The 13,687-nt window shown below is 44.2% G+C and overlaps 1 protein-coding gene across 1 annotated transcript in view; it reads left to right on the top strand.

Annotated features, from left to right (window-relative positions):
- Window positions 1-13,687, top strand: part of MYO15A (myosin XVA) — a 127,560-nt gene that overhangs the window by 47,023 nt on the left and 66,850 nt on the right. Inside the window, exons 30-33 of the mRNA XM_063430655.1 lie at window positions 569-641; window positions 11,344-11,535; window positions 12,299-12,411; window positions 12,847-12,938. Of these exons, the coding sequence (XP_063286725.1) occupies window positions 569-641; window positions 11,344-11,535; window positions 12,299-12,411; window positions 12,847-12,938 (470 nt within the window). The remainder of the gene's footprint in view (window positions 1-568; window positions 642-11,343; window positions 11,536-12,298; window positions 12,412-12,846; window positions 12,939-13,687) is intronic.

Raw genomic sequence — 13,687 nt, 5'->3', positions numbered from 1 at the left:
TTGTGCAAAGAGTTTTAGTTGATATGTAAATATGTTTCTTATAGTAACTCAGTTATTGGCTGTGGGGCAGAGTCATGGCAGCCACCCAGCTCTCATTAGCTGAGCTGCGTACATTCATTGAGTACTTCTAATCAGGAAGAGATTTTGTGAAAATTGTGTGTGTGGTTAAGGGGGTGGGGTTATCCTGGAAAAAACTGATTTTTATCTTTATTTTTGTTTAGCTTAACATACCTGGTAAGAATGTGGAAAAAATGCAGCATGAATATAAGGCCAAAAATCTATCAATAGCACTAAGGAGTGTACCTTAATGACCTGCTAATAATATGTAGAACGAGATCGTATTTCTAAACACATTTATTGTAGATTACACATGCATTACTGTGGTTTTTAATGCTGAAAAGCTCTGTTTTACACTCAGACAATTCAATTAATGTTGAGTTTATAGAAAAGAGGAACATAAGGATAGAAAAGATGGACATTAGAGACTGAAATAGGGAATGTCCCTCCTAAATAGGGACACTTGGTAGGTGTGATTTTGTTATTACATGGTCCCTTCTGTATTCACTAGGTACCTTGATTATGTCTCCTATTCACTCTTGGACGGATGGGGAGGAGATAGCCGGAGATGTCCTCAGACACAGGTAAGGCTGACATTAAAGGGTAGTCCAAGAGCCATGACCACCTCAGTGATTTGAAGTGGTCACGGTGATACCGGAGAAACTGACGGAAGCCAAGCACAGAGAGATGGACACAGGTTTCTTCAGGAAGGAAGAGATTCTTTATTGGATCACCGATCGGGACTCAGAGGGACTAATGTCACCAAAATACCGCAAAGTCTGAGCCCCGGACAATAGTGCAGGCTCCTTATATAGGCATATAACTCCTCCCATATTAAGCTCCACCCGCACATTCTCTTAACCAATCAACACAAATAAGAATTAACTTCCTGTTTGACCGCATGGCTTGTCCAGCACAATGGAGGAGGGGGAATACTATATCCTGTATTCTTGCACATGCTCCGTACACTACTGATCGTATCTTGCCTCGTGCAACCAACTGATCGATACGTCAGCATATGCACGTACACATGCCACGTGGTAATCTCGGCCTACTAAATTTATTTTTACCGAGATTCCACCACATTCCCCCCTTTGATGCCTCTTGATATTTTACAATTACTTGAGGCATCACATAACCTTAGTTTTGCTTACACCGCAAGTTACCTTGAACCAGACCAGACTTATCTTATGATGTGAATCTTTTAACACTCATCTTCTTGCATTGGTTCTCCTTGATCTAGAGCCTTATACTTATATATCGCCATTATCTGTGCAGCAGCCTTCCTCTCTGCTATACTTCCTATCAGGCTTTGCACAGACCTAACTACTAAGGGTATAAGACACGGTAGGAGTAGACACAACATTAAAATTAGTAGGACTCCTCCTACCACTGCCTTAAGCCCTCCAAACCACTCATACCAGCTACCAAACCAACTACTTGGATTGTACCCTTTCCATACCTGAGTAGGCACATGCGCTAGTTTAACCATATGGCTAGTAAGCTCAGCTATTGCTTGCCCTTCGTCGTCTATTTGAAGACAGCAATTGCTTAGGTTAAACTTCCCACATACACCTCCCTCTACTGCCAAAAGGTAATCCAAGGCTAATCTATTTTGGTAGACTGCTGTCCTCATCCTGGTGTTATGCTTCGCTAGAAGATTGAGCGCTTGTGATGTCTCATTTGTGATAATCTCAACCACCGCCTGTAATCTTATAATACGGTTGAGCATATAAATAGGGGTTCTATAACCAAAAGTACCATCCTCAGCCCACGTGGCTGGCCCATAATAGTCTATGATACGCTGGGGAGGCCATTCATTATCTTCCCAGGTACCTATCTCTATGGGTCCCCTTTTCTTCCTATGATTCACATCATACACTTTAACACCTAAAGTCTCACCTGTTTCAATCGGTAACAAGAAGAAGGATGGTTTGAGCATACCCAACACACATGCCCCTTCCCAGTCCTGTGGCAACTCCGAATAGGCTTTCTTACCACAGATCCAGTACAAATTTGCTGGGGCTCTCCAGGTAGATGTGATGGATAGATCAAACCACACGTCCTTTAAATTGGCGTATCTAGCAAACGGGTTTGATGGTTCTGAGACATTTGAAGCCGACCACCAAGTTGTATTCTTTGTATCATCATCGTAAGCTTTTTGCCCTAGACAAGTTAATTCTCCTACAGAAGTATTATACATTATTCCTTTCCTTGCTATGCAAACATAACCTATGATGGAGGTCTTTAATCTCCACTCAGATTTACCTCTAACACTCATATGATAATCGGCTTGTGTAGATATTAATTGGTCAACTGCCTCAGAACCGGACATTACCTCCTTTGCTTCCCAAGGCCATTGGTCTCCCATGTTAGTACCTCCACACACATAGCAGTTGGTAACATTAAGACTACCGGCAATACTTTCAGCTAGATCGATGAACAGGTTTTTAGCATTATGGGGGATCTTATTATCTATACTCATCTCTTCGTAAAAGGAATGGTATACTTGATGAGTCTGGGAGGATACCGTATCAGTCTCTATTCCTATAAACAATAATGTCCCAGGATCTAAACCCGTCCCGTATATCTGAAACCCAAATAAATTTCCATACTTATCTAAGAACTTGTCGGGGTTATTAATGAGTATATGGACTGGGTTGCATTCCATAGACTTACAATAAGGGCTAGTCGGCAACTTAGTCACTATCATGTCTTTGTCTACTGTCTGTCCCCAAGTCGCCCACCCCACACAAGACCAATATGGACAAAAGTTATAGTCTTTATTTGGGCATCTAGGACTCACATATTTATTTTTGCTACTGGGACAAATGTATTTATCGTTAGACCCATACGTCCTCTCCCATCTAAGATCCCCACATATATTCCACGGCTTTCTACCACTCGATATCGCTTTACACGCATCAAATAGCAGAACACCCGAAGAATGTACGGATTCTAACACCGTCTTATTAATTAGGGTCCCCTGAGGATCTCCATTCCTGAGAGTCAACCAAATTGTACGAGGTTGATACTCTGGACTGAAGCACTTAGGTTCTCCTACTCCTAAATGGCACACACTATAGTCTATATTTAGGTATCTACATCTTGATACCTCTCCTTTACACTCGTATTGTGAATGCCAAATTAGGGTTTGGGAAATATGGTTACCTGTTCTCGTAGTCTTAATGCATACCTCACAGCTAGGAGTGTCGGTACCTCTACCTTCCTGAATATAAAAACACATGTAAATAAACACAATCAAAAGCACATCTTTCGCCGTCATCCTCAGTCTTCGTCCGTGCGATGGAACCTCAGCTTCCAGGATGTGAGGGCTGCAGGGAATGGAGTACTGCTCGTCTTCACAGGTGTCCCTTCGAGACTTTCCTGGCTTATACACTATGTGATGGTAAGCGGACAGGCTTTATTATGGCCTTCTCACTCACACCTGTAACAATAAAATTTGTAATCCACAATAATTCCTCGTTACTCCGACTGAGTAGTGCGTTTCAACCGGATCTTGCAGGGATTCTCTGGATCTGCTGTAACTTGCCAAGAATCGACTGCTGCTGGCTTAACCCTGGAGTGATGTATCCACGGAGTCACTTCGGCTACTTTTATCGCTGTAGGGGTAGACAAAGAACAACATAAGGACCTCTCCACTTAGGCCCTAACGGTACATTATTCCACTCTTTAATCCACACTTGGTCTCCTGGATGATAACTATGAACAGGGGGATATATATTCACAGGTAATCTATCTTGTACCCATTTCTGTACCTCCTCCATAGTCTTACCCAACTCTACAACCTGCTGCCGGGTAATTCCTTCTCCCAACTGACTCAAATCCCCCCTTAAGTTACCAAGTACGGGAGGTGGTCGTCCATACATAATTTCAAAAGGAGAGAGGCCCATCCTTCTGGTAGGGGTACTGCGGATTCGCAATAGAGCTATAGGTAAGAGAACGTTCCACTTAAGTTGGGTTTCCTGACACATTTTAGCCAACTGGTTCTTTATAGTTCTATTCATTCTCTCTACCTTACCAGAACTCTGGGGTCTATATGCAGTATGAAGCCTCCACTTTATACCAAGCATATGAGTCAGTTGTTGTAGGCACTGGTGAACAAAAGCTGGACCATTGTCCGATCCTATAGAACAGGGTAGTCCATATCGGGGTATTATTTCTCGTAGCAGGAATCTTACAACTTCTCCTGCTTTCTCTGTACGAGTAGGACATGCTTCTACCCAGCCTGAATAGGTGCACACAATTACCAGCAGGTAACGATGTCCACCCGATTTAGGCATCACTGTAAAGTCTATTTGTAGATCGGACATGGGGAGTCCCCCCATAAACTGGACTCCTGGTGGTTTTACTGGTCCTTGTCTTGCATTATTTTTAGCACACGTTACACATCTGCGTACAATGGCCTGAGTCAAGTTGGACAATCTTGGTATGTAGAAATGTTTCCTGAGAGATTCTTCAGTACTGTCTCTCCCAGAATGTGTCCCGTTATGATAATTTTGGACAATTTCTACCGCTAGTGATGCTGGTATGACTATTCTTCCATCTTCTAGCTGATACCACTTGTTCTCCAGATACTTTCCCGGTTCAGTCTTTAACCACTCCTCTTCTTGAGCTGTATAAACTGGAGTCCATTGGGACAGTGGAGTTGGTATAAGAGCAGCTATATGCCCCACATACTCCTGTCTTCCTGATTCAGCAGCACGCTTAGCTGCACTATCTGCCATCCGATTTCCCTTGGTTACATCACCATCTCCTCTCAGATGCGCTCGACAATGTATGATACCGACTTCTTTCGGCTCCCACACTGCTTCCAATAGTTGTAGGATTTCGGCTGCGTATTTGATTTCTTTGCCTTCTGAATTCAGTAGTCCTCTTTCTTTATACAAAGCTCCGTGGGCATGAGTGGTTAAAAACGCATACTTAGAGTCCGTATAGATATTCACTCTTAAACCTTCAGCCAATTGTAACGCTCGTGTTAGTGCTATTAATTCTGCCTTTTGTGCTGATGTTCCTTTTGCCAGTGGCCGAGCTTCTATCACCTTGTCTATTGTTGTCACTGCATATCCTGCATAGCGGATCCCTTCTTTCACATAACTACTGCCGTCGGTATAATATTGAACATCGGGGTTCTGGATGGGAAAATCACGAAGATCTGGTCTACTTGAAAATACTTCATCCATTACTTCCAAACAATCATGTTGACTTTCAGTAGGTTGTGGCAAAAGGGTAGCTGGATTTAAGGTATTTACAGTCTCTAAATGCACTCTTGGATTTTCACACAACATTGCTTGATACTTGGTCATACGGCTATTACTAAACCAATGATTTCCTTTGTAATCCAACAACGTCTGTACTGCATGTGGGACTCGTACATAAAGTTCTTGACCCAGAGTGAGTTTATCGGCTTCAGCTACTAGCAAGGCGGCTGCAGCTACGGCTCTTAGACAAGGTGGAAGTCCGCTGGCCACTGCATCCAGTTGCTTAGACATGTAGGCAACAGGTCTTTGCCATGATCCCAAGTACTGTGTCAATACTCCCACAGCCATTCTTCTTTGCTCGTGTACATATAAGTAGAATGGTCGTGTGTGATCAGGTAGACCTAATGCTGGGGCACTCATCAAAGCCTTCTTCACATCTTCAAATGCCGTTTGCTGTTCTTGGGTCCATAAGAAGGGGTCGTGCTCTGTACCTTTGATGGCTGCGTACAGAGGTTTTGCCAGTATCGCATAGCTGGGAATCCATATCCTACAGAAGCCTGCTGCCCCCAAGAATTCTCGCACTTGTCTTCTATTCTTGGGTATTGGTATTTGGCAGACAGCTTCTTTTCTCTCTGGCCCCATAATCCTTTGACCTTCAGAGATATGGAATCCTAGATACTTGACAGTTGGCAAACACAACTGAGCCTTCTTTCTAGACACCTTGTATCCTGCCTTCCAGAGAATGTGTAGTAGATCGTGCGTGGCTTGCTGACAGATTTCTTTTGTAACTGCTGCTATCAACAAGTCATCTACATATTGTAACAAGACACACTCTCCTGGGATGGACTCGAAATCCAATAGATCTTGACTTAGGGCTGAACCAAATAGGGTAGGTGAATTTTTAAACCCTTGGGGCAGTCTTGTCCAAGTCATTTGGCGTTTTGAGCCCGTTACAGCGTTCTCCCATTGGAAAGCGAAAATACATTGACTTTCTGCGGCAATTCGGAGGCAAAAGAAGGCATCTTTGAGATCTAAGACTGTGAAGTAAGTAGCCCCGCCCGGAATTAAAGCAAGCAGGTTATATGGATTGGGTACAACTGGATGTATACTAACAACCGCATCATTGACTGCTCTTAAGTCCTGCACAGGTCGATACTCATCTGTACCGGGCTTTTGAACAGGCAGCAATGGGGTGTTCCAGGGGGAAGTACAGAATTTTAGGATACCATACCGTATGAATTTATCCAGATAGGATTGGATGTTCTTCTTAGCCTTCTGTGGGATGTGGTATTGTCTTAGGCTCACTGGATAAACCCCAAGTTTCAGTTCAATTTTTATAGGTGGAATATTGCGGGCCAGTCCTGGTGGGTTGTTCTCTGCCCAAACTCCTGGTATGTTAAACAATGTCTCATCACTCCTAGGGTTTTGGCTAGTCAACACTGTATAAAGTCGCCACTCTTCTTCCTTTGGTACGGATAAAGTCATAATACCTGAAGGTCCATTAAACTTTAAAGATGTTGTTCCATTTGGTAGGAACGTAATCTGCGCTTGTAATTTTGATAGCATATCACGTCCCAGCAATTGGACTGGACATTCAGGCATATAAAGGAATTGGTGTTTTACTACGTGGCCTCCCAATGTACAGAGTCGACTTTTAAGAACCGGTCTTTCAGCACTTCTTCCAGTTGCTCCTATCACAGTAATAGTCCTTCCAGATGGAGGAGCAACCAGATTAGTCACCACTGAATGTTCAGCACCAGTGTCGATCATGAACGCACTCCTTTTCCCCCCTATTGATACATCGACCATAGGCTCCGCTCGACCAAGGGGGATGGAGCCCGGTCGGTATCAATAGTCCTCCATGACCGTGTCAGCCAATCCTACGAAGTCCCTACCTTCTCTATCGCGGGACCTTTGCGCTGCTGGAATATACCTGTCTTCCCTAACACTTCCTCTGTTCCCATTACTCCCTCTATAACCATTACTCCCTCCGGGGCCTCCTCTACCTCTCGCTCTGCCTCTAAAGTTTCCATAACCTGTCCTAGGTCTGTCTCTCTCAGACTGTTCCCTTCGCGGGCACTCATTTCTCCAATGCCCTTCTTCCCTACAGTAAGCGCACTGATTTTTACTTAGAGGTTCCTCATTCCATCTACTATCGCCTCTATCTGGGCCCCGTCTATCTACGCCTGCGATCGCTACCGCTAGCATATCAGCCTTTTTACGCATCTTGCGCTCTTCCTCTTTCTTACTTTCTGTATCCCTGTTCATATAAACCTTATTAGCTACCTCCATTAGTTGGGTGATGGACATACCTGCAAACCCTTCTAACTTTTGTAGCTTGCGCTTAATATCTCCGTATGCTTGGCTGACAAAGGCGGAGTTAACCATTCGGGAATTGTCTGCGTCTTCCGGATTAAAGGGGGTGTACAAGCGGTACGCCTCCAATAATCGGTCATAAAAGACACTGGGCGCTTCATCGCTTTTCTGGATCACCTCAACTGTCTTCGACATGTTAATGGCTTTCTTTCCTCCTGCTTTCATGCCAGCAATTATAGCGTCTCTATAGGCTCTGAGTTGAACCATATCAGCACCATTTACGTTCCAATCGGGATCAGTGTTGGGATAATGTGTTGCGGCCCATGCTGCTGGATTAGCTTGGTTCAAAGCACGGGCTCTATCTTCTAATGCTTTAATGGCTGCTTGATTTATTCTTGTCCTTTCCTCATTGTTAAATAAAGTCATTAGTAACTGCTGGCAATCAGCCCATGTCGGATTATGCGTCTGTACTATTGAGGTGAACAGATCAGTCATGGCTTGTGGTTTCTCAGTATACGAGGAATTATGGGTCTTCCAGTTTAAAAGGTCGGTAGTGGTAAATGGGACATATACGAAGACTGGGTCAGCGTGTGCCATTTGACCTGCGGCATCGATATAAGCTGACCCGGGATTTAGGCGAAGAGGCATCTGATAATGCTTTAATTGTTGGGCACCAGTCAACTGTCGGGTTTGGATAGGGCTACGTAGAGAGGCGTCAGTCATGAGTTCCGTTCGGGGAGAGATAGGGTATGGGGATGTGGGAGGTTGGTTTTGTGAAAAGGTCGTAAATAAAACACTTCGAGCCGAGCTAGATGAAGCTTGACCGGAAGTCTGAAGTGGCGCCAAATCAGGATATTCGTTTTTAATGGGGGTGGGTTCTGGTTCCGGAAGGGGAGATTTAGTACGAGGGGGGGTGGATCCTGTACTGGAGGAGGAAGCGGAAGTGGATGAGGGTAATGAGGGGAGGGGTGCAGGGCTTCCTGCGTTTGCGTCACTTCTTCTTAACGGAAAGTAAGGGGGCGGCAAAGGGATCTCGGACTCAGGGGGCGTGTCCAAAATGGGCCTAACACCAGTCCTAGTGGACGAACAAGTCCTAGCTACCATGAGGCGACACTGCTCCTCGTGGCATGTCTGGAGCCATTTTGGCGAGTCATTTACGGCCTGTCTCCAACAGTCAATATAAGGAAACTGGCCGTAAAGTTCAGGCCTACCTGATACAGCCACGTGTAAGCGCTGTACCAGAGTTGGATACAAACTGCCACGTGGCGGCCATGCCGCAACCAAAGTAGGCCACTCCCTAGTACACAAAGTGACCAAACGTACAGGAGACATCTTTACCCCAAAATCACAAATTTTAAATCCCTTTTTAAAATTCTTCACCATACAACCTAAGGGATCCGGAATCGTTGACTGCGACGCACCCATACTTAACAATGGAACGTCGTCGACAACGAATACTATACACGCGTACTATTCAACAGTCACACCCGTTTCCTCTGGCAACAGCACCACGTGGTACGGTTACCAAGTGAAACGTACACAATAACAATAAACACTCAGGGAATTCCCGTACACACACAGCTGTTACACCAGTCACTATATAATCAATATTATGCCCTTTGGCGTAACTATACAGTCACCCACGCTATAATTCTCTATATACGAATTACCCATCTATAACACACCCCAGTAACATCGTCTTTTACAAATAGCGGTTACAGTACGGTTAGCATAGGTCAAAGCACAAGTTAAGGTCACAATACAATTATTAGTGGTTATGGTGTTAAACATGCAATGGACGACAATGATTAGTACTTATTATACAATGTCAGTAAATATACAGGGTTATGGTACCGTGCACTATAATACAGCAACACACCATTAACACTCTCGCTAGACGGCTGAGCTCGCGCTATCTAACAAGATATACACTTTACTAAACAATCGCTAACACATTTACAATTCCCAACTAAACTATTGGCCAGTACCTTGAATGGACTACCTAAAAACAATCTACATACGTTTTGGTTAGCCACACTGCCCAATCACCACATATATAGCGAGCTAGAGAACCGAATTTACACAGACGCCTCTTAGTCGTACTATCAAAAGTCTAGTGGGTTCCAAATTTACACGCCTTCCCACTTAGCCCAGATAGGATGAGAACTAGCGAACCGGATTTACACAGACGCCGCTTAGTCTCCCGGTCCCTCCGACCTAGCGAACAAAATATACACCCTAGAACGCTAGTCTAGACAAGACACCGGTGTCCGGCTAGGGCTTATTTTACACCAGAGCGCCCCGCCTGACTAACCAAATCAAACGGTCTGACTAAAGAGCGTTCGATCGAGCGGTGCGCCTTCGCTCCTTCCCTCCGACAGAGGGGACAGATACACAGATTCAAAACCCCTTTGGGCCTACCGCACAATCGGTATACCCCTAGTGGGTCCTGCCGTCTAAAACAGCAGTTGTCTTACCTCCTCGTTCCTGAACCTGAGTTCACACTCATCGACGGGGACACCCCAGCACTTCTCACGTAGAGGCCGATGATCTCCTGGACAACAGACCAGTGGCGCCGAGACGAAGGGAGGTCCACGCAGAAGTTCAGGGGTGCAGCCGTAGAGAACGTGGGCAAAGATAGACCGTCTCACGCCTCTGCCTCTCAGCTACCGTTGAACGATGAGCTTCCCGGCCAATGCACCAAATGATACCGGAGAAACTGACGGAAGCCAAGCACAGAGAGATGGACACAGGTTTCTTCAGGAAGGAAGAGATTCTTTATTGGATCACCGATCGGGACTCAGAGGGACTAATGTCACCAAAATACCGCAAAGTCTGAGCCCCGGACAATAGTGCAGGCTCCTTATATAGGCATATAACTCCTCCCATATTAAGCTCCACCCGCACATTCTCTTAACCAATCAACACAAATAAGAATTAACTTCCTGTTTGACCGCATGGCTTGTCCAGCACAATGGAGGAGGGGGAATACTATATCCTGTATTCTTGCACATGCTCCGTACACTACTGATCGTATCTTGCCTCGTGCAACCAACTGATCGATACGTCAGCATATGCACTTACACATGCCACGTGGTAATCTCGGCCTACTAAATTTATTTTTACCGAGATTCCACCACAACGGTGCCTGGAGTCTGTTTGTGCAGTGATTCACTATGAAACGCGGAACATAAATAGATGAATCCCCTAGCTTCTAGAGGTTTAACTCCACTTCCTGCGGCATCATTAGGCAGCCCAGAACAAATTCCCGGGTTGACTATTGTCAATTCCATGCAGTCGATGTTCTCCCATCAATCACTACTCCTTGACCTCCCTCGTCAATCGCTACTCCTTGACCTCCCTCGTCAATCACTACTCCTTGACCTCCCTCGTCAATCGCTACTCCTTGACCTCCCTCTGAGGGGAGTGCCATTAGCTTAGGGTGATTGGGTTGAGGTAGAGCTTTTCCTCGACACTGAAAAAAAGGTAAGTTTAAGTCTCCCTGTGGGATGACCACCACAGGGAGGGTTACTACAACCAGGGAGGGTTACTAAAACCCACCACAGGGAGGGTTACTACAGCCAGAACCAGTGATTTATAAAATATAACCCTTTAATAAATCTATTGCTAATTATTGTGAAAATCCTTGTCAGATCGCTCTTGGGTAATTTCATTATCATCACTAGCTATTTCCTGATTGGTCGACACAAGACCCACGCATTCACGTTTACACCTTCTCTCTCCTCAGGGGTGTGATGGAAGGCTGGCGTGGGTGGTCGGTCTCTATAAAGGATGGGGGTAACTGGGCAGAGCTAGCCGGCCATGATTACGTCTTGGATCTGATCTCTGATGTGGAGTTACCCAGAGAATTTCCTAAGCAGAAGTCTTACTTTATCACAGCTTCGGAGGGGACTCGGGAGACCCTGGAATATCCCAGTGTGTGAGTATCTCTCATGACAGTAGTCCTGAACAAGAACAATTAGGCTATCACATGGACCACGGTAAAGTATGTTTATTTTAAAAAAGAAAACCATTTGCAATATTAGGACATTCTGCAAAGTGGAATACCCAGCATGCATTGATACTTTTTATCCATGGTGCTGTTACAGTTCATCAGTTCATATGGAAACCAAGGTACCAGAATCAACATTAAATAATGGGATTACCCTACCCATTGCCATGAAGGATTCTAAGGATATTTTGACTGTAGCAGGGTTATTCACCTAAGTGTGAATTCTAGGAATATGAAGTGAGTTTAAAACAACACTCCAAGCACTGTAACCTGCTGCAGTGGTTATGGTGCCAGGAATGCACCATTTTTGAACAGTTTGACTTTTTATCTTCTTATCTTTCTTTGGCGCTCTCCATCTCCGCCACCAATGCCAGAGAGAGATGTGTTCCTAATTAGTGGTTTTGTGTGTGTATTCACTCCACTGTACAAACCAGGAAGCAAACAGCATTTGAGAATGTAAATGAATTAACACATCATTTGCAGACAGTTTCACCAACACGCTGTATAGATTACACGATAATAAGTTACTGAAAGAGAGCCTGTAATGTTATACCTTCATTGGCATCATGATTTGCCTGTATTGACATATTTAATATTATTGTGTCATTTTTCTATACAGTTGTGTGATGAGAAAAACGCTCGCGGTATGTTGACTGATGATCATTAATGCTAATATTTATTTTGCCCTTAGAGTTTTTGCCAATGGTTCTGACATGGAGGAAGAGGTTCCGCCACCACCAAACGTAAAAGCACCGACCTTACCACCTCCGGCTGTGCCAGATTCCGATGGTTACTACAGCCATGGTGAGTCTGGGGGGGTCCCTCTGTGGTCGGGAAGTTGAATAAAAGTAACTTTATCTTGAAAGAGTTCAAACCTACCGCCAAGCTTTACTTGCAGAATACCTTAGCGAGGACTTGGAATACTATAAATGCCTTAAATATTATTATAATGAATTGTTGGCAGTGTCACTGCTGAATTCTCTACCATTTAGGAGGTAAATCACCTTTTTTACTGTTTATGCAGCCCTAACATCACCTCCCCTGTCTGAGACTCACACTACCTGCATTAAACCAATGCTTTTATTATTATTATTTTTTTTTTTAAATCCACCTGAAATGACCCAATTTCAGCCCTTGATGTATTTAATTTATTTTAGGATATAGAGGTGTTTGTAATATTGGTGTTTAGCGATATCCAAACATTGTGACCCCGTGCATTTCTCTTCTGCCTGCTTGTAGATTCAGACACATTGAGTGAAGCTCCTACTCAGAAAGGGATGGACCATTATCTAGACAGCCTGTTTGACCCGGTGCTGTCCTACGGAAATGGGGTAAGAATGTGCAACACATATAATAAATGTATCTATATGACAAAACTGAATGTATCACAAATGTGGCAGTGCCCCTTTAAACTGTTTATCATTTTTACATAATACGAGTAATATGACAAATGCAAGGTCATAGGTAAAGCAATACAGGAACACATTATGTTTAGTTTTTTTTGCAAAACTTTATTCAAGTGTTTTTTGGATATTAACTACAGAGAAGACTAAGATAGTCATCACACCTGTACAGAACATGAATAGTATGCATGGCTGGCAAAGGATAACATCTGATGGAATAAACACCTTAACACTGAATGGGAACTTCTAGCTTACAAACAATTTACTGTGTAACCTCAACCTCCGCCTGGCAAACATAGGGTCAAAAATCAAGATCACCCATAGCTATACGTTCCGGTCAAGCAGGAGTAGGAATCTAAAGAGAGAGAGGAAGTAAAAACCGAGTTACAGAAAAGGAGGGAGGAGAGAGAAAGGAGAGAGAGAGAGAAGGAGCGTAGGAAAGAGGAAAGATCGGGGGGAGGGGGGGGGCAAAAGTACCCCAACAGGTTTAAAGGACCAAATTTTAACCACTATCCATCACTAAGGGAGCACTGAAACACATCATTACATAGTCAGCAGATACACTGCACGGGGTACTCAACGCTCTGTGACACAAATTGCTATATTTATCAAATACTGGTGCAATTCTGGAGCAAAGCTGTGAATACGGAGCAATCACCATGGAGACCAGCAGAATG

This window comes from Pelobates fuscus, chromosome 8 (assembly GCF_036172605.1).
Source record: "Pelobates fuscus isolate aPelFus1 chromosome 8, aPelFus1.pri, whole genome shotgun sequence".
Lineage (NCBI taxonomy): Eukaryota > Metazoa > Chordata > Amphibia > Anura > Pelobatidae > Pelobates > Pelobates fuscus.
The sequence above is the reverse complement of the archived record's forward strand: the minus strand, read 5'-3'. Positions and strand labels throughout refer to the sequence as shown.